Genomic DNA, 26757 nt, shown 5'->3' on the forward strand with positions numbered 1-26757 from the left:
CTAACTAACCATCAGTGTGTTGTAGCTGATGACAAAAGCTTAGCACAGTAATCCTCTTGTCCACCATCTGGCTTCGCCTCTAAAATTAAACCTTCAAACCAGGGCACTTCAACAGATGCTAACATCTGTAAAAGCGCAGGTGCTTCATTAAAGCACGCGCACGTGGGTCGCACAGCTGCCAGGCAGTGTTTTAATCTCACTACATGTTCATTTTAAAGACATTTATTCGCATGCTTTGTGACCTCCGCAGATGGGAGGGTTAGAGGGCAATAATGCACGAGGGCGGGTGTGGCCATCTGTCCTCGCTGCCGATAAAAGTCTTTGAGTCATGACATGATATTTACGGTCTTTATTCAACATTGCCATGTTTGCCTGCATCATCACAATTTTGCTTTTTCTTTTTCTTAAATAATACTGCACAAAAAAGGATATTTTAGGATATTTTCTTCCATATTAATGAAAGTTGTTAGCTGTCAAAGCTCAGTACAACAGATACTGCACCTCCTACAAATGATTTTAAATGTCAAAAACACTCTACCTTTGATAATAATCTATGAAAATAATTCTGCAAGAGGCATTCTCCACCTAAACAACAAGACTTGTATCTAAATTCTGCTCACACAGCTGCATGTTGTGTATCACGCCTTTATTTTTCTCTAAAGTATCTGATCTGTTAAAGTGTTGATGTACGTCGAAGTTTAAATGTCAATAAAGCAGTTAATAATTGTTATAGTGCAGGTGCCAAACAATGATTCATTTTTAACCTCTTCCTATACCAGCATATGGTTGAACACTTCAGAAGTGTTAATTTCCTAACATGAACAACTAATTATTTCATTACCCCCATATAATTTACTATAAGACATGTTTACATTTATTGCAGTTGTCGCAATATTTCAGCTTCCTGTGCATATACTACTACTACTAATATATAATAATTATAATAATATTTCAAGTTGTTAGCCTTTTAAACTTGTCCTTGATTTGAACATTTATTATTGGCTACAGACATAAAGATGTATGAACACATCATCATTGCGTCATATGCTATTTTTGCCCTTGTAAATAAAGACGGTGCGCGACTCCACACCTCAGAGTGAGTACAAGCACCTCTGCACAGGAAGTGAACTCCCACACTGCCCTTCCTTTTGGGGGGGGTGTCAAAAAATTATGGTTTAAGAACAGATGCTTGGGGGGAAAAATCCCATGCTGAATGTGAGTTGGAGCCGTGCTGTGTGTGATTGACAGGCTACACAGCTCAAGTGGATTGTAGAGGCTGGATAAAGCGTCTGATGTGCATCACTGGTCCACGTGTGTGAGTGAGGATTGTTGTAGCCAGTCAGGAAACTCACGCAGACCTGCAAAACTTACAAATGCTGTCAAAATCAACATGACAGCAGCTAAACGAAAATACGTGCATAAACACAAGTAATCATCATTCTTGGGGAAGAGAGCCATTTCTGTTAAAGGCTGAAATAATCATAAAGTCTTGTGTTGTTACAACGCTTCAGATGGTTGTCATCATCAGATGCAGAGGTGTGATGTTCACACTGTACCGTGTGAAACCTACCCTTCCGCATGTGGATTTGGTTGGAGATGTCTGTGGAGTGAAAGGCTGCGTCACTGGATTAGCGCCTGAGACTCTATCCCAGCCTCCTGAGCTGCCGAGACGCCTCCAGAAGCTTTCGACAGGCTATCGCTGCTGGCTTTTTCCCCGTCAAGCCTTCCACATGAGCCAGCCAAGCCTTACCTCCCCACCAGGATGAAGAAAGAACAGTCATCTCAAGCTTTACTGTGTCTCCTCCTGATTCACACTACCTTAGGTGAGGCTCTGTGATTTATTTATTTGCTTATTTGCATGGTTAAGACTTCTCGCCTTCCTCTTATCTGGTTAATCCTCTCACAAACAGAGGGCATGCCCATCTTAGCGTAGCCTCTCCTCAATGTGTATATGTTTGTCTTGTGTTTGAAGCTTTCTATCAAATTTCCATGCCTCTCTGCTTTTAAATTGCTGCTTTTATATCACATGAGTGCTCATTTGTCTCTTGCATTGTATTAAAATTTCTCCTTAAATTTGAACAAAATCCAGTCAAATATGCTGTCATTTTTAGGACCTTTTCCATTGGACCTTTTTAATGTTTTAATTCCTCTTCTTCTCAAACATTATTTTTCCCATTAAGGACAATCGGACTATGCTCCATATTTCTATGATAATGGACCTGGCAGCAAAAATGGGAATATGGCCTTGTTTAGCATTTCTGAAGACACAGCAGTAGGTAAGTGTCAGGTTTAGGGTTCCAATTACATATTTGGTTTTGGTCTTTTTTTATATTTTTTTACACACTTGGAGGTGATAATGAAAACGATCACACGAGTGTTGGAGCTCCAGTTAATCACTATAATACCTTTTGGACTGTGACATGTGCGAAGACTTACTGAAAGAAAACAACAACGGCCGTGACTCATCTAACCTCATTATGGGGCATTCACGCAGAGTTAGGAGACATTCTGCTTCTGTTGTTGCTGTCAGGGACACATGTGTACGTCCTGAACGGCACCGATCCAGAGGGGGACCCTGTACGTTACGGTCTGATGTTTGAAAAGGGCTCCAAGGAATACTTTAGAGTGGATTCCAAATCAGGAAATGTGAATTTGGTTCAGGAGCTTGATAGAGAGGTAAACTTATATTGCTTTTTTCGAATTTATATTTTATTTACAGCAAGTTAAATGTTGCCTATTCCTTTGTAGATACAGGATGAAATCTCAGTCCTTGTGAGCATAACAGACGGTCGCAATAAAGTAAGTTCTACTGTTTTATCAACCATGATTCATAATACATTTCTTTATCTAAGAGTTTCTGCCATAGGGTTGTAAACTTCATGCAGGCTGTTGTGAATAGTTAATATCAAATAATCAATTATAATGTATTCAAATTTGTAAATATGTTTGTTGTTCGGCTGCTTTTAGGTTGTTGAGACTGTGAGAGTCCTTGTCACTGATGCCAACGATGAGGCACCTAAGTTTCAAAACTTGCCATTCATTGTTGACGTATCAGAGGTAGAGGACATCTTGATCTTATCTTATCTTACGTGACACATTGTAGTAATAATAAAAAAAAAACTGGAAATCCTCACCGTCCATAAATTCTCTTGACACTTTGCTAGGACGCGGCTGCAGAAAGTAGCATCTACCGTGTCCAAGCAGTGGACAAGGACATGGGATCAGGGGGCAGCGTCTCTTATATTTTACAGGTAATCCTGCAATGCGATTTTATGCAGACGATGCACAGCTGTGAACCTGGAAATTCTAAAGTTGATTTATAATCTTTTGGCACCTGTAATAAAGCAAAGCCTCCCTTTGATCACTTATCAATTATACAAGAAATTTACTTTTTTGTTTTAAGTTTTATTTTCTGCTTTTAAATCACATACAGAATTGTTAATAGTTTACATGGAAACTATATTCAGCCTCTTTACTGAAGCTGCTAACAGACTCCCAACATGTGTATCAACTTTATTCCCACAAATACTTGGCTGGAACAAGCATTTATTTCTACATATAAATGTTTTACTTTAGGATCTGTTTCCTGTGCAGTCACTGGCTTATTATGAAGGTCAGATATGGAGTAAAACAAGAGTTTGAGCAGTGCTGCCATATGGAGGGAGGATAGGGGACATGGTGCAGATTAATCTCATACCAGAATGCAGTTTGGGAAGGGTGTTACTTTACTGGATTAAATTTTAATTACATTTGAGCAAGGCACTGATGGCGTAATATGGGCATAGATTTGGCCTAGACCAACAGCCCAGATCACAGGATTTGCTCATGTGAGTGAAACTACAACGATAAAAAGGGGTTAAATGAAGCAGGTTGAGTTATGAATAATGAGAGCCATGTATAAAATGACCCTAACTGATTTTGTTCCCTGTTAACTATGTGCTTTTAAACATCAACAGCCCTCCCCGTTTTCCAAGTTTACCATTGATGGGCACAGCGGGATCCTGAGAATCAAACCTGGTGAGACTTTGGATTACGAGACCACTCCCACCCACTTTGTGACAGTGGTGGCAAAGGTAGGAAGCAGTTTCCATTCGCCTTGGATGCTCGTAGCGCGACACATTGCTGATGTAATGTTGTACTGTATTTCTAAATATAAAACAATAATAATCAGTCTGAAATGTGGGCTGTTGGTTTCTCAGGATGGAGGTGGCAAATACAAAGGGCGGCATCAGGTTTTGTCCTCCACTGCAACCATAACCATCAATGTTATTGATGCCCAGGACATGCCTCCATCTTTCATAGGGACCCCCTACTTTGGCTACATCTATGAAGTCTCAGTTCCTGTAAGTCCTCTTCTTATTCAATACTAACCATCAATGGGGCCCCTCATCATGTGAATTGACGAAAAGATAAATGATGCGTGTTTGTTTTTACTCTTTCAGGGCTCTGAAATATTCACCGTGCTTGCAAGAGACGGAGATCAAGGCAATCCTAATCCAATATTTTATTCCATTTTGGATGGTGAGAGCAGAACTACAGCCTCTTTATTACATTACATGCACCTGTTAGCTGTTCTGATGATCTATCACCTTTCAGGGAGCGACGGTGTGTTTGACATAAACGGCACCAGCGGATGCATCACCGTGACCACATACCCGACCCTGCTGCGAAAAGAACTGTATGAAATTAAAGTCAAGGTGAAAACAAATGTTTTGTATTATACCATATATTTGAGCTTCCTCCCCATCTAATATAGTACTAATAATATGTTATTATTTAAACCAAGGCTTCCGAAATTGGACTAAATGACCAGCTGCAGGCGTACGCCGTTACGACAGTCACGGTCCGTGTGGTGGACCTCAATAACCATCCTCCCACCTTCTACGGCGAGAACGGACCACAGAACAAGTTTGAGGTCACCATGCGCGAGCATCCTCCAGCAGGGGAGATCCTCAGAGGCTTTAAGATCACCGTCAATGACTCGGATCAGGTGGATTTCCCTTACCTGTTTCCCTCAGTAGAGATTGGTTCAACAGACACTCGAATGTTCTACCAAGATATTCAGTTTTAAGTGACGTATTAATTAACGAATGTGGGGAAAGATGGTGGCTTTCCTGCTTTTCTGCTCACAGAAAATTCTGTTGATAGAACGTCTTTAAAAAGTTCCCCCAAGACCAAAGTCATTTACAGCTTTTGTAATCTGTTGTTTCTTCTCTTCTGTCCAGGGTGCGAATGCCAAGTTCAAACTGAGACTCGTGGGGCCGAGTCGAGTGCTGCGAGTGGTTCCTCAGACGGTGCTCAACGAAGCGCAGGTGACGATCATCGTGGAAGACGCAGCTGGCATCGACTACGAGAAGGGACCGACTCTCTCTTTTAAGGTCTTTCTTTAAATAAGAAACAGTTTGGGAAATTACAACATTTATCATACAGCTGTGACAGGGCTGTCTTTATTTTCTGATTCCTGACGTCACTATACCAAATGGAGTCACCACATTTATCCCACTACAGCTGCCAAATATTAGAAGTGCATTAGTTTTTGTTGATTTGCCTCAACAGCTGCTCGCAGTCGAGATCGACACCCCAGAGAGGTTCAGCGCCACCGCTGACATTGTCATCAACCTAAAGGACACGAATGACAACGTCCCAAAATTCACGTCGGAGTATTACATCGGCAGGATCCCCGAGAACTCTCCCGGAGGCTCCAGCGTTGTGTCTGTAACGGTGAGCGCGCCTGGGCAAAATTTAGCCCCGCAGAAGAGATTATGTGATCCATCAATCCTCCAGCAGGAAGTCACATGGTCAGGAATGCTTGTCTAAATTAATCTAAAACATGAGCTTGATCTTGAGTATCTATCTATCTATCTATCTATCTATCTATCTATCTATCTATCTATCTATCTATCTATCTATCTATCTATCTATCTATCTATCTATCTATCTATCTATCTATCTATCTATCTATCTATCTATCTATCTATCTATCTATCATCATCCATCCATCCATCCATCCATCCATCCATCCATCCATCCATCTCTCTCTCTCTCTCTCTCTCTCTCTCTCTCTCTCTCTCTCTCTCTAATCCAGGCAAATGATCCAGATTCGGGACCTTGGGGTGAAGTCAAATACACGATTTATGGATCAGGATCCGATTTGTGAGTCAGAATCCTTTTATTACAGCCATTTTTGGTTTTGTTTGATGGAATATGGACCTATATAAAACACATTATTTAATTATTCCACATTATTATGTTTGTTTTCCTGTTCCTGAGTAATTGTGGCATGGGTTCCTAACCCAGCAGCAGATATTTTTACCTCCTTGGTGGGAGCAGCAGGCAGGAAAGTAGTCTGATTGGCCCTTCTGCTGCACTTACAGCTCCCTCTAAACGGCAGCAAGATGCCGGCTAATCTCCTAATTGGATCAGAGCATTAAAAATAGACATCCTGGCCCATCTCACATAGGCAGAGCCAATTAACATGCAATGTGACAGCTGGAGGCGCAGAGATGGGAGCTTTAAAAACAAGGCAGCATTCAGTGCGAATTTATGCTCGTCGCCAGGCGGCAACCTGAGTTAATTGCGTGAAAGTTATCAGTTTCAGAACAACTTGTGAAATTTCACAGTGAAAAGCAGAAAAAGATATCTGTAGAATGGCAAGAAGCCCAAAGCTGAGCTGGAACACATGGATGTTAAGGCTTCCTGATTAATCTAAAAGTGTTGTGATGAAATTACAACAGTTATAGCATTGCTTGCTTAACAAACATCCCGAATATCATTACCTCTTCTGTTTAACTATTCTGATTATTGAAGTACCAGAAGCATTTTAAGAATAGATAACTTGGATGAGTCACGTTCAGAGTCGCAACTTTATCAGTATAAAGAAACACCTTATTTTAAGAGTGTTTGAGGACATCTGTGGCGACAGCTGCGTGACTCACGTCTGAAGTGTTCTGACGCTGCAGGTTTCACATCCACTCGTCATCGGGGCTCATCACGACCCAGCCCTGGACCAGCCTGGACGCCGAGGTCAGGTCCAAGTACAACTTTTACATCAAGGCTGAAGACTCGGAGGGGAAGTACAGCTTGGCGGAGGTCTTCATCACCGTTCTCGACATGAACGACCACCCTCCGGAGTTCAATGAAGACCTCCTGGAAAAGACCATGATCATCGGCGCTCCTGTCAAAGTAGAGGTAAATGGTGTGACGCCGATTCATGAAGTCCAGAACTGATGAATGTCAGTTAAAGGGAGGTCTTGACTTTTACTGTTATTTATTTGAAAAAAAAGGGCAGCTTTTCTCAAAATGTTGCATTACTCTGATTAAATTCAGTATATTTGTGAGGTCACTGGGACAGGCATCCAATTTCTGTTGTTGTTCCATCGACTGTCAATAGGCAGTGGATGAGGACGCAGAGTCTCCAAACAACGTCATCGAATACTCCATCATGACGGCAGATCCCGACAACGCCTTCGAGATCAACACCGACACTGGAGAAATCATGCTAAAGCCATTCATCAAGTCCATGGAGATAGTGCAGAACATCACCAAGGAGAAAGAATGCAGGTGGTCTCTGGTGGTCCAAGCCAGGGACAGGGGCTCGCCATCCTTCAGCACAACCGCTGTGGTCAACATCGATATCACCGAGGCGGTAAGACCTGATTTACCTCACAGCATCGTCGCAGCGCTTTTTATGCCGCGCCTGAGCCTAAAGCCAGTTAGGAGCCTTGTAACATTACAGCTACGCAGCAACTAATTCTGCATCCTCATTTCAGACACATTTCCTTTGCTGCTTTCTAAAGGATAATTCTGCTGATTAGAGTCAACAGTGACTTCATTTTATGTTTTACATTTTCTATTAAAAAGGAATTTGCAGGGCAGAGTGAACTAATAGTGCTAATTTTGGTTGTTTGCCTTCTAGTTGTTGACCTGACCTGAAAAATATTTTTAAAACCCCCCAAATCAGTTTCTGTGTGAAGAATAGACGTAGGTCCCTTTCTCCTGCTTATTTAATAATACAATTATATTTGTTTAGCACCTTAACAGAAATGAACAACAGAATTATCCTTAACATTTCACTCCAATCACTCCATACATTTGAAAAAAAAAAAATCTTAATGTTTTCACCAGGATTTTGCCCTGTCATGCTGCAAGATGAGATGACTTTATGTTTTTCCAATGTTTCTGTGTTGTGAATCGTGCATTTCAGGTCAAAGGTCGAGTCATTTCATACTTCATGGGCCTCAGCAAGCGTCCGCTGACTGTTTTTGGGATTTTTTTCAGCATTGTCATATCCCTAATTTTACTAACAATCTGCATATCCACTATCCTGTACTGCAATGCAGTGAAAAAGTCCCGAATCAACCCTGAAAGTAACTATATAAAAGTAATCCGGAGAACAAAGTGAGACATATTTGACATGCAGTTCTGATCATAACTGCTTCATTTAAAAAGTAAGTATATTTTTACAGGTCTATTGTCTGTAAAAGAGACCATGAGCACACTTTTCTATTAACAACAGATTTAAAGTTTGTTATCTTTGTTAAACAAGATTGAGGATATTTAGCTGCCCAAATAATTTGGTCATTCAGTCTCCATTTCCTCCTGAACATTTCATTCTGTTGCCATGAACATCTTATTTCTTATCAATCCTTCTGCACAGCACTGCCAGATGCATTCTCAACAACTAGTTTTGCCTAGTTACCTTTTGATTAGCAGTCCTATAGTACATGAGAGGTTGGATGACTGGGTGTGAGGTTTCACACGCTGGTAGAGTTCTTGCCTGGGTTGCCTCTGTCAGTGCTTTGCACCTCCATCTGCTGCATGCAAGCTTAATACAAATGCTACGCTAGCACTTGGTTTCAGCCCCCTGTACTCGATTCAAATCATTTTACTTTTGCTCTTTTACAGACTCCTCTCAAGGGGCCTATGGCAGCTTTTTTACTGAGAAGTAGGGACAATCCTATGAAAGCTTTAGGCATGGTCATTGGTATCATTAGCGTATTGGTAGGGGTGACAGTTTTCATCTCCACAGCCATTTACATGCGCAACGCAAAGTCAAACAGGATAGCGCCAGTCCGTCGCATCATTAAGAGGCGACCCAAGGACCAGCAGCCCTGGACCTTCAGGATGCCCATCATCAAATTCAGTAATCCTGCAGACAAGTTCCTTATTGACAACCCAGAGTTGGGCCTGCAGCAGAGCAGCGGCAGCCCCTGGCCCAAACCTCCACCCCCCAGTGCTCCTTGTCTGCCTCCTCCGCCGCCTTCTAACACCCGCGTCAGCGAATGGCAGCGTGCCGTTCCGACAATATCCGGCGCGTTGGTCTCCAGAGGCTCCAAGAAAGCTAAATCCAGCCGGCGTAAGGAGGGAAATATCAGCTCTGCTTTAGTGTCAGAGCTGAAGCTGAAGCTGGAGCAGAAAATCAATGAGAACAACCAAGGTTATTACTAGTGCACGTACAACAAAAGTCATCCGATGTTGATAAAGTTATCACCTGAACCACAGGAGGTGATCAAGTCGGCTTAGCCAGCTTTTCATCACCTGTGAATGATGGTCTTACACAATTGTTATGCTACTAAACTAACAGGCTCCACAGCATTTTTATCTGGCCTGCAAGAAGAGTCAAAGGTGTAAGTTCACTCACCTCAATGCCAACATGAGTAGCTCATCCTAATTGTAAGAAACATTTCATCCAGCTCACTGGAAAGTGCAGCTGAAAGACAGGATCTAGGAGAATAAAAGACAACGTGGGTCCTTATAAAGTGCTAAAGGACACTTGTGTTCATATGTTTTGTTGTGTAACATCAGCACCTTCAAAGCAGAGAAGTTGCTCTTTTTTATGAGTTCCATGTGCCACTGTAGGTTTCAGTAATAATAGTTGCTTTTTATTTCAGTGTTTTATAGTAGCAAATGCTTTTATATGATTACAATGTCTCTATTTTAAATGTACAGCACTGTATTATTTTCATTATTTTGTGCATGTATGTAACAAGACTTCACCATTCCATGGTTGCATCTTGGAACAGCAAATAAAAGTAAATACATTTTAAAAATAGGCAATATCAACATTTTTAAGCAACATTTAGGTCGCTCTGTATATATCTTGCGTGAAAAATTGTAGGGTAGAACATTTGTCAGACATTTTAAATCCACATTAAGTAACTTTACATGTTACTCTTAAATGCCTTCTAATGTAGGCAAAAAACGTTGGAGTCCTTTGATGCTGTAGTATGAGTGTATCTAGAAATCATACTTATCTGGTCCATCGAAGTAATATATTTGTACTGTCTTTGTATTGTCATTATTTTAAATAAATATTTGAAAATAATTTGCTTTCTTGTGTAATTTTCTCTCTTTGGCAGCTGTTTAATTTATTCTGTTTGGATCCTTTTTGACAGACTAACAGCAGAATTTCAAATCAAAGAAAAAGATGTATATTATAAAAAAAAAATATGATGTTTTTTTTAAACTGACTAAATTTCAATTGAAATCGACACCTCCGTCTGGATGTAAATATAATGCAGAGATGGTGGTTCTGAGCTGTTTTTGAATGGATATATCTGCTGACTGGGATTCTCACTGAAAATCACATTAATCTGCTTAGTGAGTGTATGTACGTATAAGTGCACAGGAAAACACAGCTTATGTAATAAATCCTCTGAATTATTGTCCAAAAAAGGATCAGATTGTGTCTTAGTATTTGTCTTTGTCTTTTAATCCACCCTGAACATCAATTCATTACACTGAAGGTCTGTAATTCTAGGAACAGTCAAGTGAAAACAACAAAGGATAGACATGTTTTCCCTTCAAAAGTGGATTAGAATGAGTTTAATGCACATGAAATACACATTATTAACAGTATATTAATGTTTAACATTAAGAAGTACAGTATAACATAATTACAAATTCTCAGTGATTAATGATCGAAACATTTTAAAAAAATACATCAAAACGTATTTAACAGGTTTGTACACGGTTCATGAAGAAAGGCATCTCCAAATAAACTTACAGAATGAGAAGAGTTATAGAGTCAACAATCTTAAGAAAATTCTACAGGCCAAGTGTGTAACATTTGTCTGCACCTAGTGGTGAGAAGACAGGTTGCATCAAGTGCACAACCACAACTGCATTTCCCACCTTTAAAAAAAAGTATTTATTTTTGCCTCGGCAAAGCGGTTTATATCAAAATGCTGCTCTTTGGCCAAACACAGTCATTAGGTTCCTAAGAATATTATATAACACAAAATGTGATATTCTGATGTCTTAGAACAAATGGTTAGAAATCCTTCAGCGCTGGGCCTTTACAAATCCACAATTGCATTCCATAAAGCATAAATTTCCACCAGTATAACTGTATACACAGTCATCAGTCATCACGGGCGGGACAGAGCTCTGGTTCAGATTCCTCAGCTCGTAGGCAGATTCATTTTGATGATGATCATCAGAAATCTAATTGGTTTTATGTTGCAAAGAGATGCTGTCCAATTTCTTTTTGCATTCTTATGTATCTTTATATACAATTATAACAATACAAAGATTGATAGTGCAGTTATTGTTTAATATAAATCTCAATATTTAACCCCATAAGTGTTACAAATGTGCATTTCTAGTACAATTGTGCTGCAGTTCCTCCTTTGTTCCTATCATCAGGCTTCCTCTCGGTTTTTAGCTTCTCCTCTGAGTCTCTGCACAGGCCTTCATCGCTGGCTGCCTGCAAGCTGTCGAATGTTCCCTGCCTGTCAGTTCCCCGCAGGTTGTGACCCTGCGTCCCGTGCTTCTTGCACAGATCCACGCAGCGCTCTAAGCAGCCGACCCTGACCTCGGTTGTGCAGGCATACATGCCGGCAGGCACCGCTAACACCATAGCACACACTATAACTATGATGTGAATGAGTCTCTCTCTTTGCTCCAGCTCGCTGATGTCACTTCCTGTCATAAACACGATGCACTGGCCTTCCCGTAGCGGGTGGTTCTTCAAAGAGATGCACACCTCGTACTTGGTGACCGGAAGAAGGTTGCTGACAGAGTAGCTGTTGATTCCAGGGCCGATGTAGATCATCTCCTTTTTGGGGGAATCGTATTTGCCGAAGTGGATCGTGAACCAGGTTTCTGCTGGGTTTTCTGTTGCCGTGCGCCACTCGAGGGTGATACCGTAGACCGTCTGCTTTGCTATGCGGATGTCAATAAAGGCGTTCTCGTCGGGAGACAAGATGGGCCCCGGCAGAGGGAGAGGGAAAGACGAATTGTAGGAGCTGATGTTAACTGCGATACTGACAGAGGAGTTCCCGATAAAGTTGTTGGCCCTGCAGGTGTAGAGCCCTCGGTCTGACAGATGAAGAGAGGGGATCACCAGATGAGATACGGTGGTCTCCTCGTTTATTTGAGTCTCTGTAGCTGCAAAGATATGAAAGGAAACATTTGCTTTTAAATTCAGTTTAATGGGAACTTCTGTTGACAGTAAAGTGTCCTTTATAGCTGGTGAACTACTAATTGGCTTATGCAGCTTTGGGTGCAATTTAAGGTCCAGTGTCAGGCCAAAGATAGATAGTAACCCAAATTTTGGGAGGTTGATAACCCCTGAATACTCTTAAACTTTAGACCTCAGTGTTACTTCATCCTGCAGGATGGGTTACTAACAAATGAATGCAGTCTGAAAGTTCAACATAAACCACTCTAAGTATTCCTAGAGCCGGTTAAGATTTTAATGGATTGCAGTAATATATATATATAAAAAAAACAACTTACCAGTGAATCCTCTTATAATCTTCTGACTGTACATCCAGTGAATGGTTGGGCTTGGTCTGGCCTTGACTAAGCATCTGAGTGTTGCATTTGCGCCGAGAGGTAAAGTGATGTTAGTCTCTGGTGCAGAGACCGCCGGCTTCATGCATGTTTTTAGCTGGATCTCGTGGAAAAACTTGCCAGCTAGGGAGGCGGGGCCTGAGCACATCAAATAGGAGTTCATTAGAATGATGGGAGGGGTGACTGTCCGGATGAATTCCACAAAGCCTTTGAGGCGACAGTCGCACATCCAGGGGTTGTCGTGCAGTGCCAGGACCACGTTGGAGACCAACCCTTCTTTCCCCCATTGCTTCTCTCTTATTTGGTAAAGAGGCCAACTAATAAAAACATCTTTTGTTATGACGCTGAGTTGGTTGAAGGATAAATCTAAATACGTCAGTGCGGGCAGGTGTCTCAGGGCATGCTCGGGCAACACATCGAGTCGATTGTGTTTCAGGTCCAGAATCTTGAGTTTCGGTGTGTCCTGAAACACCGTCCACGGTACTGAGGTTAGCTTGTTCCCTTGCAACCTCAGCTCAGTGAGGTTGGTCAGCCCCTCCAGACTTTTGATGTTCATCACGGTGATCTCATTAAAATTCAGCCAGAGGTACTCCAAGGCACCAACCTTAGAGAAAGATCCCCGCGGCAGCTCAGTCAGGTGGCAGTTCTCTATTCGAATTTTCGTGAAATCTCGGGGAATCTCCTCTGGGATTCGCCCCATGGAGGTTTCCATGCATAGCAATGACCTAGAATTTCACAAAGAGATGTGATTACACAAGTGTTACTTACTAAAGCACCTACATCTGGATGGTGCTGATCTTCCGATAATATAAAAGGTGTCAGTTAGTTTTGAAACAGTATGACGAAAGAATTTTTAAAAAACCCTGCAGAAAACCTAATTTAGTTTTACCAATATTAGTTTTTACGGCCACTTACCTTCCCAAACTGTCATCTGTGCAGGTGCAACCAATCAGGCAAGTCGATGATGTGGGCCTGAAAACATAAAGTAACACAGCGATTTGTGATGCCACGTATAACATGTCCATGTTCCTGGAGGAGCTTGAGAAATGGGCCTGTGATTGAAGTACCAGCTCAGAGACGCATGGAAGAAAGCCTATTACCTTAATCTTGCTTGACGTAACACTTAAGACAAGTCGGACACACAGGTTCGGTGTATTTATGACGGTGTTCACCTCTGGCTAGAACGCACTATCGCCCCGGACAACGCAACACCAATCCAAATTCATTTTCTGGTGTTTGATTGGATTTGTACACTGTTTTCATCGCTCTGATTTGAAGTATTTGTCTCCCGCCGAAACACAGACCCACATGTAACAGGAGGGCCGTCTGCATTAAGTGGACCGGAGGCGGTTAGGCTTAGCAGAACAGAGAGGGAGGGCTGCAGCAGAGAGGCAGATGTCTGAAGGGGACTATAATCTGACCTCAATAGTCTGAACACTGGTCGTCTCAGGTTGTTAAATGGCAAATCGGTGTGAAACCGACAAGCATTTTCTTTGAATATTTACAGTTTTGCAGACGTAGTCCTGCAGCTGGTGTTAATTAGTCCTAAATCTCGCAATCAATCAACTGATCTTTATTAAGAACATCAGTAGTGAGAATCCGAGAGAGAAATAGCTGGTTGTCCAACTAAAGAGAAGTACTTTAGTGTTAGTAACGTCCAACGAACAGTAACATTTCTATCGAGAGAGCAGAAAAGGTCAGGCAGCATATGAATATAAAAAAAATGTTTATTTATATACTGTACATTCATACAGTTAACACATATTTGAGGTCACAATTATGTATACATTATAAATGTAGGCCTACTGTAACTCAGGTGTTTGACACAACAGTAAACCCGGCATGGTAACATCAGGCTGACATGCAGAACAGACTAAAAACTGCTGGTTCATCTCTAAAGACTCGAACAGACACAATGCAAAATTTTATACCTTGAAATACAAATCAAAAAAACTGACCTGGGCAAAGGTGCTGAATAAAAAAAAATCTCTTACACATTTACACACACACACACACACACACATATATATATAGATAGATATTTGTGTATTTTCCCTTTATTGCCATCCACCAAATGAACGGTGGGTTTTATTCTCAAGGCTGTAAAACAATTTGATATAGCCAGTGTTCTCCTAAGATCCCTCGGCCACCAATCAGAGTCTCTTGAGCACAGCGGTTTGCTCATTCATGTCACAAACTGTGAGAAATCAAAGTGCATCCTCCAAGGATTGTGTCTCCATGTACGTTTGGTTTCAACAGAAGTACTCGGGTGGTCCCTCGGTCCTCGCTGTGGCCTGTGAGTCAACGCTGGACCTCGCTGAAAGGAGTCGGTTGGATTCGTCGGGATTGAGCCTGGTCAGATATTCGCCCTCCATCCCTTTGGCTTTGGAGTTCGGGCCCAGGGTCTCAAATGTTACATACGAGTCCTGTATTTCCTTGGACTGCTGACCCAGCAGCTTTTGACAGCGCTTCTTTATTGCCCCACAGCACACGATCAGTGTCAGGGGGACAGCGATCACGCACGCAACCGTTATCACCACCACATTAATGAGCTTCTGAGTGCCACTAGCACTGGCTGCCTCATCTGTTGAGAAGATTACACACTGCTCCTTTTTTGGGATCAGGCCTTTGACGCAAACACAAGCAATGTACTTTGTTTTTGGCATGAGGCCATCGATGGTAATCCGGTTCTTTCCAGACCCGACATTGACCCGGCGCATGTCCCTCTCGCCGAATATGGCATATAGAACACTGAATTCTGTCATGTTTGTGGCTGTAGGGGCCCGCCAGTTCAGGGACACGGTGTGGTCAGTGTCTCCAATCACCTTTACCGAACGCACCACCCTCTTTTCTGGAGCTTGCTGAAGGGATGAGGCGTTGGCTGCCAGGTTGCTCAGAGCTTCGCCCCCAATGGCCGTCGGTTTGGACGGCTTGGCTCTTCCCTGGGAAGACTCATCTGAGACGCTGTAGCTCTCAATCTCATACTTCCCAGTTACGCCTTTGCCATTGAGAGGCTCAATGATGGGCTGGGCGGCGGGGGCGGTTGGCGGAGGAACGTATCTGGCGATCAGTTTCTCTTGATATGCTGCCCTTCCGATCCCTCCAGATTTCTTCCCTCTAGTCCTCTTAGAAATGCCGCCACCTCCTTCCTCTGAACGAAAGGAATCTGTAATCACCAAAGAGATGATGGCATCCGCAGTTCCAACAAAATTGGTGGCCTTGCACGTGTATTTCCCAGAATCCCTGTAGGAGACTGCAGGGACGCTCAGAATTGACCAGATGATGCCCTCCTTTGAAATCTCCTCCTGAACTGAAAAGCAAACCCCAAAGAGAGAAATAGTTATTCCTAAATGTCGCGGATAACTGAACAAATGCATAGATGCTGGAATTGCTTCTTCGGAACTCACTGGTGCCGTTCAATTTTTTGCCATCGGCACGGCTCCAGGACAGCTCGGGAATGGGCACGCCAACGGTGCCGCAGCGCAGCAGGACATTGTTGCCGAGCGAGCTTCGCACACGGGCAACAGCTGTGTGCACCCGGGGCCCCTGGCACCTCTGCAGCTCCGCTTCGGCGAATTGGACTCCTGATAGGCTCTCTGGATCGGCGCACTTCAACCGGGTGTCGATCAGAGCCACAGAGGACGATGGCGATTTCTGGAACTGGACCAGATCGTACAGCCGGCAGTCGCACAGCCATGGGTTGTCATGGAGACCTGATGGGGAAATCAAATATTTAAAAATGCAGACCTGTTTGGAACATCCTTTACGTTAAAGCTTACGTAAGACAGTCCATTTTAAACCCACAGTCTGACTGTGAATTAGCTTGAATTAACTTGGCATACAATATCTATAATTAGCCTGATCCCCAACCTAAATGCGTCAGGTGTCAAAATGTCAGCATGTAAGGCCGATTAAAGAATATGTATCTGCCAGTGTCACAGGTTTGTCCTCACCGAGAATAAGTTTGGAGGAATCGGAGTCTGGTGCAACTGGCTTCACACTCAACCACATCGAAAGGACCTCACTTGGAATGGTTGTCAGAGTGTTGCTCGATAGGTCCAGATAGGTGATGTTCTTAATGTACACGGTGGCTTCAGCTGGGATGGTTGAGATTTTGTTGTTGTGTAAATCGAGGAGCCTCAGATTTGGCATGTCGGTCAGAGACTCCCAGGGAAAGGAGGTGAGGGCGTTGCCATCCAGCCTGAGTTCATTCAGGTTGTAAAGACCCTGAAAACTTTCAACATTCAGAGAGGAGAGGGAATTGAATGACATCCAGAGAAATTCCAGGCTGCTGAGGTAGTGGAAGTTGTTTGGCGAAATCCGCGTGATCGCTGTCTTTTCTATGCGCAGCTTCGACGTGTCCGTTGGGAAATTTGGAGGAATCACAGAGATCTCTGGGTCGTTACACAGTACACTCCTGCAAAAACAATAAAGCGCTCATGACATAATGGGATAAAAGTAGGACCGTAATTAAAAAGAACATCTTATCAGTCCCCATTTGAGATTTTAAACGGCTCATTTACTTCCAAATGATAAAAACAATAACGGGAATACAAACCTATTGTTCAGTAACAAGTAAAGGAGATTAAAAAGCAGCTCCAAGTTAATCCTCTATACACAGTGACTGAACGGAAGAAAGCTGCAGTAAATCTATTTTACATGTTGAGAAGATACTGAGAACATTCAAAATAACAATAACCATTATCACAGCAAGTAAGAAAATGCCGAATCTACCTTGCTTTGGATCCATCACTTAGTTTGTGAAAGAAGCAACTGCACTGTGCAGGACATGAACTGCACAGGAGAGGAAGAAACACGAAAGCCAAAGAAAAAGCCGCAGCAAAATGTGGGCTCATGTTTACTTCCTTCTGTGAGCCACTAAACACTATGTAGCTAAACTACAAGTCAGGAAAAACAGGTGCTAGAGCTCCGTCAAATGGGGCTTCTGATGCATCTTGGTGGTGTGCATGCTCACAGCTCCACACTGCTCCGACTGGTTTGAATGCTGAGATAAAACGGGGATAGGCAGGCAGGGATTAGTGACTTGGGTTATTTTCATTGACACGATTAGGACACTGCTTTCTTGGTGCTGATGGGATGCAGTTTTCTCTTTCATTCTGGGATCAGGGTTTCTAACTGTCAATGGAACAGTTAATTATAGAAGCAACTATTTTGGGAGCCTGTAACTAATGCAAAAGCTGCAGCTAGACAGAAAGAATGTAGCTAATCATCATTTGGAGAGGCTGTAGAAACACAGTCAAAATAGATGACACCTATAGAACACTCCAACTACTAAAGCTATCAAAAAATTCTGTCTGGAATATCTCAAAAGTTACATTAATCCATATAATGTGGTCAAAACTTGTAAAGAAATAGTTGTAAAGAAATATCCATATATAAATTGTATGGATGGAATTATATATCAATAAATCAGAAATAAATAAAATAAATATAATGCTTAAATCCTTATGTTGCTATTGAACAAATAAACAATTCTCTGAATCACTGATATTTTGTAAAAGCAGAATTTAAATTAAAAATCGTAACATCTTATCTACTTGTCAGACCACTATCTACAACACTGTCCGCTAGGTGGCAGTGTAGAGTGACTTTCTGATACGCGACCTTAATTTTAATTTTAATTTTTTTTAACCTAAAACCTTAAGTGATTTAGTATGTATATTTTAAAATGTGACATTTTGCTATTATAGGTGTTTAGTAGTTTTTTGTGCGTGTGAAACACTTATAATAGTTATAATACTTATGTAATTTTGTTACAGCCTTGGGAGTTTTGAAGCATTCACCAACATGTGTCCTGACAGAAATAGTACTGGCCAAAATCCCAAGTAGCTGAAGGACATTTTATGTTCTTCTTGTCACAGGTTGGATTTATTCAACTGTAGCATTTACTCCTCCTCTCATGTGGTGTCTTCTTGTCAACAAAGAAACCTTGGCTTGGTTGGAAAACCACATGGATTTTCGACTGTTAACTCCAGGCTATCAAACTAATAACAAAAATCATTCAAATCACAACAATCTGCAGTTTTCATCTCGAAGATGTGTTTATATTTAAGCTTATGATGCTCAAATATGCCCCAAAACAACTCAGATGCTCCAAAACATCTCTGTTCCGCATTTGGGTCAGTAAACTGTCAGATGGGGCGATACGTTTTAATGCTGTGGTGCTTTTTCGCCGTGACAAAACTGGCATCTGCGTTGGTCAGTATGGGCAGTTTGAGAAAATGCTATTACCAAGTCCATTGGGACACATCATTACTTCACAGTTAATGAGGTTGTGGTAATCTGTGGATAGATTAGTGGTGCAATCACTCCGTCCAAATGGTACATTTTCCAAACCTTTAGGCTTCTAAAGGAGACAAGGGTCACTTTTAAATGTATTCTTTTTTAGTAGTTGTTGTGGTCAGCAATAAAGACACATAAGTGAATCCAGACAGGAGATTGGAAAACAGTGGCAATTGTCATGACCACCATGGTCAATAGATAGATTTGGACTAAATTACTGCTGAGTAAATGTATTTATAAACCAAAAAGCAAATTCAAGTCATGTGTCTCAGTCCAAAGTCTGACTTTATTATAATCTCAGTTGGAATCAGGCCCAGATAAAACAAACACATTTATGACAAAGGAACATTGTAACAGGAAGTGACAATACAGACATTGCAAAAGCAGAGAAATATTAAGTGTTGTTTATTAAAATTCTGGTGTGACTGTACTAAACAATCATTTGCTACAAATTATACCCTTATAAATAGCGTTATTCCTTCTTTTTAGTGTCTGTAAATGTTTTACAGATATTCAGATTAAACCAATTTAGGGGAAAGTCCTTGTCTGTAATACTCTGGTTAAAAACACCATTTCCCATGTGTCCCCTCTCTCATTGTTATCATTTCGACGTGAAAAGTGTGGGGTAGAGAGGAAAGTTCTCAAGTGGTTTCTAAACATCTGCAAGTTCGGCCTGAGCACTACAGAAACTCAAAGTTGCGCATAAAAAGCGCAAAGACCGAGTCTGAGGCAGGTTTGAAAGTCTGCTTGTTAGGAAATTCTTCGAGGGATTGCAAAAGAGCTTTATGCAGATTAGTCGCTTTATGCTTTTTCACGTGAAAGATCCTTTATAAAGCGTCTTTTCTTTGGTTGTAGGCTCTGGGGATTGCGGACAACAGGGATCTAGACATTTCTCTTGGTGCAAAGTTGTGCATTTTCAGCATGGCAGCCTATACTTTACCGGAGGGATTCACGGACTTTGACATGTTTACATTCGGCACAGCACTTCTGGTCGGGGGTAAGTGGGCACCGGAAGAAATGTTTGTGCAAAGATTAAAGTAATTGGCCACCCTGGAAGTATATGGATTAGGTCAGAAACGCATAAAAGCTGAAAAGGTGCACATGATGCACTAATATCGACGCATCAAAAGATAAATCATCAATGTGACAACATGTAGAAAAGTGCAACCATGTGAAAGCCACTGTGCATGTTTATTCGTGCAAACCGCAATCGATTAATCAAAATGGTCTCATAAATGCTACCTCATTAATCCAAGAGGTTGCATATTGTGTTTACGCTATTTTAGTAAAAAAAATATTGGTGCTGGGGGCGTTACTTACAGCGATGTTTGACGTCATAAATCAGAGGAAGACATGAGTCTTGGATGCAACCTCTAGCGGAATATCTTGTTAAATTTGGACTGTTATTAAGAAGTCTCCTTGGAGGCCATAGCAAAAACAAAGGATACACAATAGAACAAGACAGAAAATATATTAAAACGATTAAAACATCACTTAATGTGTACTTTCCTCTCGTTATTTATGATTTGATTAGTATGATGCTTCAGTTTGGATGATCTTGTGATTCTGGGCATTAACATTTTGCTTCCCCCTCCTGCAGGCGTGCTTGGGTTCTTCCTCAATGCCATTAGCATCGTGTCATTCCTCTCTGTGAAGGAGATGAGGAATCCCAGTAACTTCTTTGTGTTCAATCTCGCTTTGGCCGACATCAGCTTGAATGTTAACGGCCTCATTGCTGCATACGCCAGCTACCTCCGGTATCCAACTGTAGAGTTTTTTTTTTGTATTTATAACATGGTGGTGGTATTAAACAGTGTTTGGAATTGGCCAATAGGTAAATACTTAGTAAGCCTCTGGGGTTCATAATCCAGAGGACAATGCATTTTATTCAGGAAAACCTGATGAAAGCTATCCAACATTCAAATAATTTAATTCACAATTTTGTGTCATGTGCAATATTTAAATGTACTTTGGTGGTTTCTAACCTGAGGGCAGGGCCAGATTTGCACTCACTTTAGTACTGTACTACAATTCAAGTTAAATACAAGGCACACGTTACTTAATTGCTTTTTTTGTAACTATTGCACATTCATATTGGAGGTGTTTCTCTAGTGTGAGCTGGGTTTTGTTGTCTTTTCTAGATATTGGCCCTTTGGTCAAGAGGGATGTAACTATCACGCTTTTCAGGGGATGATAGCTGTCCTGGCATCCATCAGTTTCATGGCTACAATTGCCTGGGACAGATATCACCAGTACTGCACCAGTGAGTGAACTATGAAGCTATTACTGGTCTGTAAAATGTGGAACCGTGCCAGGTTAATTAAAAATCCCAATACATTTGTAAACCTTATTAGGATCCCAATTTAAAGATTTTGTTATTTTCAAACCTATGGCTACATTCATAGTGTTGAAATAGAACCTCTGCAACACTGTACTGGCTATATATGTTAAATTAGCTTTGGCCGCTAGGGGGCATCTTAACAGCTTACGTATTTAAAGGGTTGATGTGCTGCCCCTAGCGGCTAAATCTATTATCGCAAGCGATTTATTTTAAATTGAATATACTAAACTACGTTGACTGCAACTGATTTAAACAAAACTATAAATATTGAAATACAAATCTAACAAATGCCCACTCATCTTTTACTGAGAGGATTTGCCTTGTGATCCAGGACAGAAGCTCTTCTGGAGTACCACTCTGACCATGTCCGGCATCATCTGGATTCTTTCCATCTTCTGGGCTGCTGTTCCTCTCATGGGATGGGGTGTCTATGACTTTGAGCCTATGAGGACTTGTTGCACTCTGGACTACACCCGTGGGGACAGGTAGCCTGTCATTTCAGAAGTAAAAACAACAACAGTTTTGACAGCATAGTCATGACACTGACCCTGAACGCATCCTGACGGTTTGCTCTCATTCTGGCTGGTCACTTCCAGCCAGCAGGAGGTTAATCTCATCTGATTGTCATTTTACTTACATCAAACCCTCATTCAAGCAGTGTGCACAGCGCCGAGTGGTTCATGGCTTTATTGCCTCACTTCCCACCTGACAGCAAGGACCCACTGAATACACGTGGCAGCTTCAATTTAATAGTTTTTCCCCTTTTATCTGGTCTCAACAGGGACTATGTGACCTACATGCTCGCTCTGGTGCTGCTTTACCTGTTATTCCCTGCTTTCACCATGTTTTCGTGTTACGATTCCATCCACAAACACTTCAAGAAGGTCCATCAGCACCGGGTACATTTACGGAATCATTTCTTTGTTAAATGAAATTGAACTTGATTAGATTATTTTAAAGTATTGATTTGGTTATGATGTCCGATGGCATTGACTCTTGAGTATTTTGGTTTATTTACAATAGTAAATAAAGACGAAGTGTCCATTTGCCAAATTGGTGCAAATAATTGAAGATGATTTTTTTTATTTTTCAATGATACATTCTTAAATTCTGCCCCTTTTTTGGTAGTTTAACACCAGTATGCCCCTGAGGGTGTTGCTGATGTGCTGGGGTCCATACGTCCTCATGTGCATCTACGCCTGCTTCGAGAACGTGAAAGTGGTATCTCCAAAACTAAGAATGGTAAATATTGGTTGCATTATAAATCTCGTTACTTTTGAAAACTTCTGGGCAATTATAGGGAATATTTACATTTATTTTAGGGTTTCTGTTACACCGAGTGATGTGATGATCTGTTATATCACACACACACAAAGGTTGAGCTTTATGGACTGAAAATTTACACTTTTATTTTCAATGTATTATCCCAAAAAGAGAAAGAAAACATCTGAAATTCTGATTTTATAGAAATACTTGAGAAAAGAATCCAACCTTCTTTATTCATATGGATTTATTTGGTGGTAAATTAATCTGTTTTTCTGCCCAAAGATGCTGCCAGTTATAGCGAAGACCAACCCCATCTTCAACTCCCTCCTCTACACGTTTGGAAATGAGTTCTACCGCAGTGGCGTGTGGCACTTCCTCACCGGGCACAAGATTGTTGATCCGGTTCTAAAGAAGTCAAAGTGAAAAGAAACCCGACTGAGGAGGCAAAAGATTTATTAGGATAGGTTTGACTTCCGAAGGGTGGCCTGGTAAACATCCGTCTGCAGTGACTTTTACACACATGCAAAGTAGCTTTACATTTGGAGTCGCCATCTTTTTGATTTGTTTGTCTTTACACTACATTATAGGTCATTAAGCTGTTAAGAAATTGGTCTTTTTCCAGCTCTGTTTCGGAGTCCATGCTAGACCCCTCACAATAAACACATTACTGGGTTACTGCTGCTCTCTTGTTTGTCTGCCAGATCAGTGCTCCTTCATCATGATGAACTGAGCAGATATAGAAAACCTATTTCGACTCCTGGCCAGAACTGTAGGGTGCCCTGGCATCACCTGCCGTCTCTTGCCGTTCCTAAGCAGATTAATTAGTTGTGTTAAGGCAACATTTCACAGTCTTCACTGTTATTATGCAACGATGCTAAAGATAACTCCTGAGAGTTGATGTTATATTTGCCTCATATTCCGGATCTTGTTAGTTTAAAGATGTGTAGTTTCACCTTCACAAAGGATCAATCATGACATTTAAAGGAATGTTTTTATTTAGAAAATTATTCCATTCACAGTACCTGTGACACATAGCAGCATGCCTAAATAAAAATGACTCAATATAACTCAAAAAGCACACAGAATAAATTACCATTTTATCATTTGTTCCCTTCACAATTGCACACTATCTAGAAACATAATTGAGATTATGCCTTCATTTGTATTATTTATTTAAATTATTTGTGTGGTTATGCAAATTGAGGGGAAAGAAAGGGGGGAAAAACCCTTTATTTACAAAGCTTTTCTATTCCAAAAAGGGGTTGCTGAAGCCCAACACCTGAGTGGACATCCTCATAAAGTCCACTAAGCAGGATTTCTCTCGGGAAAAGTCAGAGGAAACCGACAGATTAGAATGAGATCCTTGGAAGCTGTTAGCTGATTACACGGAAGTGAGCGTGTGTGGACCAGTGATCTAATTCAATCTGAGCCATAGACAGCAGCAGCAGTCATAATGGACAACTTATAACAGACGCTTATAGACAACAGACAGACAGGCAGACTGCGGTTCCTCTACCGTTATAGAATACAGGATGAAGCCACAGGATGTAGGTGAGGTGAAGATATTCGCACCTGTGCTTGAACAACTGGTGTGCTGAATAATAGGCAGCGGCAGGGAGAAAAGGCTGACATCTGCCATGAAAAACCTGATGTGAAAAAATAAGCAGCAGGGTCACAAGAGTGCACCTGAGGTGTTCAGAGATACTTGGTCAGATCTCGACTTTAAGATCAGCTGATCTCAGGGCCGGGATGCAAGCCTGGAGCCCCACATTTACTTTAAGATGAAAAGGTATTGTTCTTCTGTCTCCATACTCCATCTAATACAGCAGATATTTATTCATGCGTTGGTCTAAGTGTTCAGTAGATATTTGAGTGTCGGGTCTCCCGCTGCCTCAAAACCATCAACCCACTTTCTATTTTTTATTTAAGGAGGTTTATTTATTTTTTAATGTCTTTGTATTTGCATGTGGTGCCTCTATATACAAGGGGGCGATTCACATGACAAAGATTGTACACACTGTAAAATACTGGTCAGGTACAATACTGGTAAAGAGGGACCCGTCTAGTTTATTTTGAGATCATTTTAAAGTGATTGTTGCCAGTGTCTAATCTGGATTAGATGGAATTTGTCTTGCACAGAAGCCGTTCTATAATTGACAGAGCAGTAGATCAAGCAGTGGCTAAATGAGGAGGATGAGGACGCCGTTCTAAACCTGCAAGACATTGCCAGATTTTATTCCAGTCTATCTAAATATACGATTGAAGAGACAGAGGCATCACAAGGAGAGTTTTCTGAACTGTTATGGCAGGCATGATTTCCCATATCTGTCCTTGTGACAGCGGAGTGGCACTGCTCTGTTGGAAACAGAGCACCCCTTCCTTGTCCAGCTGGTGGTGAAGAAGCTGGTCAGTGTAGTTCAGAGTCCTCCTCTCTGCCACCTCTGTAAATGAGTCCAGTTTGCAGGTGATGATGGAGCCGGCCTTCTTGAACACTTTGTAAATCTCTTCAGTCCGCTGGCTCTGATTCTGTTCCACCAGCAGACCACAGCAAATAAAAATGCACTGGCCCCAACAGACTGAGAAAAAACCTCCAACGTCTCTACAAGGAGGGATCTAAGCTTCTTCAGAAAGCAGAGTCTGCTCCCCTTCTTGCACACAGGTTCAGCAGTCTGTTTTTAAATTAGTCTGTTTTTGCTGAAGAACACGCCCACAGACGGTCTGTCCCACAGTTGTACTGAAGTCAGAGATGAACTATGTGAAAACATCACATGTGATATGAGAGCAACTGGTAGGGAGCCCTTGATGTCGGATGGGGTTGGCGTCTTCCGAACAGGACCAGGCAGGACGTCTTCCACAGCAGAGGTATTCTTTTCTGGTTCAGCCTCAGTTTAAACTGCAGAGTTGGGTTACAGTGCTCAAAGGTTTGTCAGATAAGTGTGTATTAGTCATTGTTGCTGCTTCACTGTTTGTGTGGGCAAGAGAGGGTAATTAAAGCAAGATGATGTTCAGTGGAATGGAGCAACGTCACGTTTTCTTATGAAATCACATGACTTCTCATCAGACTGGGGACGGTATGAGCAGAACGAACTTTTGTGTCCAAGCAATATTTTCTAAACGTGAAAGGAATCATAAAAGCAAACTTGTGTTGGTGTTTCACCCTCCACTGAATCAGACGCCACTTGCTTTGTCAGTGTTTGAATCCACTGTTAAAGCAACAATTGGAAGATGGTGATTAAAACGCTCTGTTTGACCCCCTGAGTGAGGCAGATGAAGTCACACCATCAGAAGCATCAATAAATATGTCCTGAAACCATGACCACTTCTTTACCCACAACAAAATAGGTGCTAAACCAAATCTCCAATGTTGTCACAGTTCATCCAAGTGTCATTTTGGAAACTAATATCAGAGGAATTAATAGAAAACCTTAAATTCATGAGGCTCAGGAGTCCGAGCTGAACAGAAGGCATTCATCATTCCCGCACACATGCATCCATCACACACATGTCTAATCCACTCCACCTAAAATGAGCATTGTCAAGCTTTCTTAGCCTTCAGAGATGCTGGCATATTTGTGAACAATTGACTGTGTTCATATCACTTTTCCCCCTGAACATTAACTGCCATTTCTGTTGGAGAACCAACTCTTTTATTTGAACTGGAAGAGCAAGTTTTAGTTACATCTCTGCCTTGCATGTTTGCATCACAAAGCAAAGTAAAAGGAGTTTATTTGACAACTGAAAATCACTTCTCATCAACCAAATTTAGCAGTTGAGTCCTGTCATATATTAATCCACCGTTTCATCAAATCACCCATTGAACATGCTGGAACATCCAGTTTCACTGTAATTATACTAAGTGTTAAAATCCATGAGCAGATTTTTTTTTTTTTTAAATAAAGAGAATTTGTGCAGTCAGGCATTCTAAAAGATTTTTTTTCAAAATTACATTTCAATTGAGCAATAGCTCGGCAGTCGGCAGGAAAAAGAGGTTTTAATACTTACCTTATTATTATTCTGCAAAAAAACTATTATTCTTTTATTATTCTGCA

At 41.5% G+C, this 26757-nt stretch overlaps 4 protein-coding genes across 5 annotated transcripts; 2 read left to right on the forward strand and 2 right to left on the reverse strand.

Annotated features, from left to right (window-relative positions):
- The first annotated feature begins 62 nt into the window (after nucleotides 1–62).
- Nucleotides 63–10321, forward strand: LOC101079724 (cadherin-related family member 1). Its single transcript, XM_003961156.2, has 17 exons — nucleotides 63–1823; nucleotides 2181–2276; nucleotides 2531–2676; nucleotides 2749–2799; nucleotides 2968–3057; nucleotides 3165–3251; nucleotides 3957–4073; nucleotides 4200–4343; nucleotides 4443–4521; nucleotides 4597–4697; nucleotides 4787–4990; nucleotides 5226–5378; nucleotides 5557–5721; nucleotides 6086–6153; nucleotides 6960–7188; nucleotides 7391–7645; nucleotides 8905–10321. The coding sequence occupies exons 1-17, from the start codon at nucleotides 1763–1765 to the stop codon at nucleotides 9445–9447; spliced, it is 2589 nt and encodes an 862-aa protein (XP_003961205.1). The 5' UTR covers nucleotides 63–1762; the 3' UTR covers nucleotides 9448–10321.
- Nucleotides 10322–11528: 1207 nt separating this feature from the next.
- On the reverse strand, nucleotides 11529–13939 carry LOC101077313 (leucine-rich repeat, immunoglobulin-like domain and transmembrane domain-containing protein 2). The gene is made up of 3 exons (XM_003961229.3): nucleotides 13714–13939; nucleotides 12742–13523; nucleotides 11529–12390 (listed from the first exon to the last, which is right to left on the reverse strand). The coding sequence occupies exons 1-3, from the start codon at nucleotides 13821–13823 to the stop codon at nucleotides 11603–11605; spliced, it is 1680 nt and encodes a 559-aa protein (XP_003961278.3). The 5' UTR covers nucleotides 13824–13939; the 3' UTR covers nucleotides 11529–11602.
- A 609-nt stretch (nucleotides 13940–14548) lies between these two features.
- Nucleotides 14549–17784, reverse strand: lrit1b (leucine-rich repeat, immunoglobulin-like and transmembrane domains 1b). Its single transcript, XM_003961157.2, has 4 exons — nucleotides 17533–17784; nucleotides 16752–17215; nucleotides 16206–16511; nucleotides 14549–16108 (listed from the first exon to the last, which is right to left on the reverse strand). Exons 1-4 carry the CDS (start codon nucleotides 17652–17654, stop codon nucleotides 15051–15053), a joined length of 1950 nt encoding a protein of 649 aa, XP_003961206.2. The 5' UTR covers nucleotides 17655–17784; the 3' UTR covers nucleotides 14549–15050.
- A 1911-nt stretch (nucleotides 17785–19695) lies between these two features.
- On the forward strand, nucleotides 19696–23383 carry rgrb (retinal G protein coupled receptor b). 2 transcript variants are annotated; one of them, XM_003961230.3, is made up of 8 exons: nucleotides 19696–19830; nucleotides 19957–20098; nucleotides 20702–20858; nucleotides 21243–21364; nucleotides 21774–21927; nucleotides 22224–22341; nucleotides 22571–22684; nucleotides 22991–23383. In XM_003961230.3, exons 2-8 carry the CDS (start codon nucleotides 20023–20025, stop codon nucleotides 23129–23131), a joined length of 882 nt encoding a protein of 293 aa, XP_003961279.1. In that variant the 5' UTR covers nucleotides 19696–19830; nucleotides 19957–20022; the 3' UTR covers nucleotides 23132–23383. The 2 variants fall into 2 exon arrangements, with proteins under 2 accessions (XP_003961279.1, XP_029700492.1); XM_029844632.1 differs by lacking the exon at nucleotides 19696–19830 and having other exon boundaries at nucleotides 19843–20098.
- Nucleotides 23384–26757: the final 3374 nt, after the last annotated feature.

This window comes from Takifugu rubripes, chromosome 1 (assembly GCF_901000725.2).
Source record: "Takifugu rubripes chromosome 1, fTakRub1.2, whole genome shotgun sequence".
Lineage (NCBI taxonomy): Eukaryota > Metazoa > Chordata > Actinopteri > Tetraodontiformes > Tetraodontidae > Takifugu > Takifugu rubripes.